At 58.7% G+C, this 4,776-nt stretch overlaps 2 protein-coding genes across 2 annotated transcripts in view; both read right to left on the bottom strand.

Moving 5' to 3' along the window:
* GPAA1 (glycosylphosphatidylinositol anchor attachment 1) overlaps positions 1–152 on the bottom strand; it is a 3,447-nt gene extending 3,295 nt beyond the window's left edge. Inside the window, exon 1 of the mRNA XM_029923351.1 lies at positions 6–152. Within this exon, the coding sequence (XP_029779211.1) occupies positions 6–152 (147 nt within the window). The remainder of the gene's footprint in view (positions 1–5) is intronic.
* Positions 153–1,125: 973 nt separating this feature from the next.
* On the bottom strand, positions 1,126–3,042 carry EXOSC4 (exosome component 4). Its single transcript, XM_029923480.1, has 3 exons — positions 2,822–3,042; positions 1,644–1,850; positions 1,126–1,531 (listed from the first exon to the last, which is right to left on the bottom strand). The coding sequence occupies exons 1-3, from the start codon at positions 2,990–2,992 to the stop codon at positions 1,172–1,174; spliced, it is 738 nt and encodes a 245-aa protein (XP_029779340.1). The 5' UTR covers positions 2,993–3,042; the 3' UTR covers positions 1,126–1,171.
* Positions 3,043–4,776: the final 1,734 nt, after the last annotated feature.

Raw genomic sequence — 4,776 nt, 5'->3', positions numbered from 1 at the left:
CGCACCGGGTCCGACAGGAGCCCCATGGCCGAGGGGCGGCTTCGGGACTGCGCAGCCCCGGCGCGCCGTACCCCGGGGCCGGCGCCTGCTCGACGGGAGGCGGCGCGCCCGCACGCATTTCCGGTCCCGAAGGCCCGCGCGCCGCCGCGCATGCGCGGAGTGTAATTGGCAAGCTGCCGGGCTGGGATGCAGCGGGCTCCAGGGAAATTGGCCGTAGAGCAAAGCCGTAGAGACGACCGGCTGCTGCACGGCTGGGTGGGAATAGCGGATGAGCTCCGATTTGTAGAATCAGAGAGGGGATGAGTAGGCCGGGAGGAAGAAAACCGCAGAGAATGGAAGCTACTGGCAGTGACAGGTCCGAATTTTCCCGGGGTGGGTAGGCAGGAAGAGGGTTTCCGTGGACCGAGAGGCCAAGGTGTTGCCTGATTTGGTTCTGTGGATATCGGTCAAAAGTGGCGGTAGGTGCACAAGTGAAATCATTGTGAGCCCAGCACCAAGGTCATCAGGCCTAGATGACCACAGGGAGCAAGGTGCAGATGGTACTATTGGCCAAAATGGGTTTCAGAGCAGCTGGACATGTGGCGTAGAAAGTGGAGAGCACTCCTGATCAGATCAGGAGATGACAGACATTAGGGGAGAAGCAGCCCCTGGGTGAGGGCTGCAGGCACTGGCGTGTAGAGAAGATCCCTTTAGAGAATATGTATCTGTTGTATTTTTGGAGCCTGAGATTAAGTGAGCCCAAAAGGCTCAGGTTAAAAGGGGCCCTTAAGTCCAAGTCATAGTCCATAGGATGTGGGACACGGCCCCCACATCTCCATGGTGGGTGCCCAGAGCCAGCTTGATTTTTCCCTCAGCCCTTGTTGAGCTCAGGGCCCTGGATGTGCTGACAGACTCCACAGGCCCCTGGCTTGGCCGTTACAGGTCCTGTTCATCTCCTTGAACCCTGCCTGGCACACCAGCTCTCTTCATCCAGGGACACACTCCCCCCACCTACTTCTTCAGGGTTTGAATCTTGAGGTTGCAAGAGGTATGCATTTCATGTACGGGAGACGGTCTGTAGTCACCCTCTGGAGCAAGTACCAAGCCAGGCTCAGAGAGTATGGAAGTGCTGTGGGGAGATCAAAGTACAGCGCATTGTGTGTGTTTTATTCTGGGCAGGGGGGTCAGGCGCTCAGTCCCCTAGCAAAATAGAGGCCTCTCGTACATGCTGCCGAACCACACGGTCCAGCAGGGCGTGCACGTCACGGGCAGCCCGGGCAGCTGCCTCCAGCACCTGCTCCAGGTGGTCTTCATGCAGCCTGGCATCCATTTCAAGCAGTGCAATCTGGCCTGAGGCTGGCAGCAGGGCCAGGGCAAGCTGGGGGCCACCAGCTGCCTCCTCCACGTGGCTGAGGTCCGCAAGGGCCGTGCTGTCCACAAAGCCAGCTGAGCAGGCGCACACAAAGTCCCGCATGGGTATCCCGGCGTCCAGCACTGCCAGCGTGGCTGCATTCACACAAGCTGCATAGGTCCCACCGTCAGCCTGCAGCACCTGCAGGAGCCCCGCCCACCAGCGGCATCAGCCCATCAGGCTCTGGACCACTGACTCCCAGCCCCCACCCCAACCCTCTCCTCTCCCAGGCTGATGGCTGCTGCCGGCTCACCTGCACATATATATCAATCTGGGAGCGTGGATGCAGCTGTGTAAGGATGGCTGCCTCGAAGGTCTGACGCAGCTGCAGGCCCATCTCACAAGACTTTCGGTCCCCATGTGGTCGCCGCTTGCGTTCGCCTGTACTGAAGGTCGCAGAACTATACTGACAGTTCACCAGGGCCCGGTCAGGCAGGGCTCGTGCCCGGGAGCCCCGGATCTGGGGGAGGAAGGACACATGAGCCAGGCTCACTCTTGCCAGCTCACTCTACCCCTTCCTCTAGCTCAGGCGCCTTCCCACCCCTGCTACTTCCCACTTCTCAGTAACACAGCTACTTTACCTTCAAAACGCCCCGCAGGAGGGCCACTTGGCCTGTCTCTAAGCCACCGTCACCCCTCAGGTCCCCTGTGTCCGTCCTCGCCTCATCCCCTCCCAACCCATTCTCCGTTTGTAGCAGGGCCGGTATATTCACAAGTATCAAGTCTGACGTTGTCTCCTCTACGCACTCAAATGTGGTACTGCCTTCCCAAAGCTTCCCCATCACGTGTGGGATAAAAATCACAGTTTCCCTGGTCTGTAAAGCGTTCTTGCCTCCCTAGGAAACCCTCTTTATCATTTTGGGTAATTCCCCACCTCCCCCCAGCAGCCTTTCCACTCTGCAAACGTGCCATGCATGTTTCCACCCCAGAGGTCCTCCCTTCTCCAGCAACGGAGACATGGCAGTAAGAAATCAGGATTTTATTTAAAGTCCCTGTCCTCACGAAGTTTATGTTCCAGTGAAGAGTCAAACAACGAGTCGGAGTCCTGTCTGAGGTGACTGGTTACAGAAAGGCGGAGAAGTGTGTGGAAGGGGGGAGGGGACTTGCCATGGGAGTAAGGTGGTCTGGGGAGACGTCACCCGGAGGATGACGTCAGAGTAGACAGCTGAGAGGCGACGAGGGAGCGGGAGGGCGCGGAGCTCTTTGAGGAAGAGCGAAGAGGCGTGCAGGGCGGAGGGGGACAGTGGCCGGTGGAAAAGGTGGGGACCACGGTGCATCACACTGCCCGGACTTCGGCTTTGGGGCCAAGTGAGCGGCGGCGGCCCCGAAGTTGGGCTGGGGAGACGGAGGCGCGCGCCCACCGGCGCCTCCGTAGTGCAGCCCGGCCCGGACGCCCCGCACAGCCCGCCCAGCTCGCGCGCGCCCACTCGCCTCGTGCGGCCCGTAGACCACCGCCAGCGCCTTGGTGTTGCCTTGCTCGATGTAGGCCGAGCCGTCGGCCTGCGCGAACACGCCCATCCGCGCCTGGATCTTACGCAGCTCCCCGGCGCGCCGTCCGTCTACCCGGTAGCCCTGATCCGACAGCAGCTCCAGGCCCGCCATGTCGCCCGGCTGCTAGCCACGCTTCCGCCTCCACAAAACTACACTTCCCGGCGGCCCCCGGTTTCCGGCGGCCGGACTCCCCACTTCCGGCCTCGGAAACTACGGTTCTCCCAGGGTGCCAGGCGGCTCCGCGTTCGCTACTTCCGTTCCCGGGAGTGTTCGGCGGTGCTGAGCGAGTGAAGGATCGCTGCGCCGCGGCTGCCAGAGGTGGAGACCGGCTGGGAGAAGAATCCCCCGGCCGCGCCCCCTCGGGTTTGTCGCGGGGGCGGTTCTTATGCACTCCCCGCCCCCCGGGACCTCCCTGGACTTTGGGGTGCATGTCTACCCCAGGTACCAGAGGTCCGGGGACTGTCGCGGCCCGCTACCGCGCCTCCGCGCCCGCGCCCTGCCTGCGGGTCCCCGGCCGCGGCCGGCTCTTCGGTGCTCCGGACGCCCGGAGGCTCCCGGAGGCTCTCGGAGGCGGGGCGGGAGAGCGCGGCGCCCGTTGGACGGACGCGGCCGCCTGTCCCTGATGGTTTTCTTGTTCTTCCGCAGCCGTGACTGCTGCGGAGACACGAGCCGAGACACGCTTTGGGTTTTCTTGCCGTTTCGTTTTTACGTTTGTACATAAAAAAATCGACACCTCATTTGTATAGTACACACAGACGCTCATACTCCTTTTAGAGCATTTAAGATCTTTTCCATGTTGTCTTAGTTCTTCTGTCCGCACCCCTCTGCCCGCACACCCTCTTCCTTACGGTGATAAAACGTTCTTTCCGCGTTTTTCTCCACACTCAAATGTGATTACATGTAAATCAAGCACAGGTACATACAGTTGTACAGCCATGGGGATTTTGAATCTCTGGTTATTATTAATTTTTAATGGGATCGTTTTATATGCACTTTTCTGTTTTTCACTTAAAAAACACCATGAAATCGTGCAGTCTTCTGAAGCTCTCACTAATTTTTGGTGGTCAGGATATGTGGGTACTGGGTGCGTGTCGCGGGGCTTGGATGAAGGGGGTAGAACCCCACAATCGGTATCCGAGGAAATGGGAGCTCCTTTTCCCTCTCTTCACACCAGGAGTTAGTGTTAACATTTGTCCGTGATCCTTACCAGCCCTGAGTGTGACGGACTTCACCTCACTCTTTCCCACATCCTGACTTGGTGTGTCCCCGCATCTGGTGGCAGTCCCGCACGATGGAACTGCCAGTGGGTCTGCAGGGGGGGAGAAATGGGGAGTTTTCCTCCCCAAGTACCTTCTGCTCCAGGTGTCTCTGTTTCCCAGGGGTCAAGGGCCCCAGCAGGAGGCTCGTTTCTGGCTACAGCTGCAGGATTCAGGTCCTCTGCTGTGCTTAGGAAGCCAGAGCCCCTGCTCCAACTTTGAAAGTGAGAAGATGAGCCAAAAGGATCGCCACACTCACTGAGAGGAGGCGGGAGGACCCTCGGGTGCTTAGGAAGGTGCACAGCCCCACTCCGAGCATGCCCTTCCTTTACATCCAGTGCCCGCAAAGCCAGAAAAGGGGCCTTCGTTTTCCTCCGAGAATGAAGATACCCTCATGCGGGGGACAAGCCCACGCACCCCAGTCGAATGGGTCCTGAGTTGGGGGTTGGTGTCGACGAACTGTCTATAGGAAGGAAGACAGACAACGTGAATGGTGGTAAAGCCACACTTTACTAAGAAAGTCAGTGTCTTTGATGCCATAGGGGATTACACATTTTTTTTCTTTCTTTAATGACTGCATAGTTTATGGTCCTTGAGAGTAAAAACACGCTCTGGGAAGGATCTTTTTTTTTTTTTTTT

This window comes from Suricata suricatta, chromosome 15, assembly GCF_006229205.1.
Source record: "Suricata suricatta isolate VVHF042 chromosome 15, meerkat_22Aug2017_6uvM2_HiC, whole genome shotgun sequence".
Classification (NCBI taxonomy): Eukaryota; Metazoa; Chordata; class Mammalia; order Carnivora; family Herpestidae; genus Suricata; species Suricata suricatta.
This window is presented reverse-complemented; position numbering and strand designations above follow the sequence as displayed.

Excerpts from the sequence above, each read along its gene's own strand:
- EXOSC4 (XM_029923480.1), bottom strand. The coding sequence starts at position 2,992 with ATGGCGGGCCTGGAGCTGCTGTCGGATCAGGGCTACCGGGTAGACGGA. Across the intron at positions 1,851-2,821 it reads TGGTCTACGGGCCGCACGAG|ATCCGGGGCTCCCGGGCACG; the intron begins GCGAGTGGGCGC and ends TTCCTCCCCCAG. Across the intron at positions 1,532-1,643 it reads AGATTGATATATATGTGCAG|GTGCTGCAGGCTGACGGTGG; the intron begins GTGAGCCGGCAG and ends GGGCTCCTGCAG.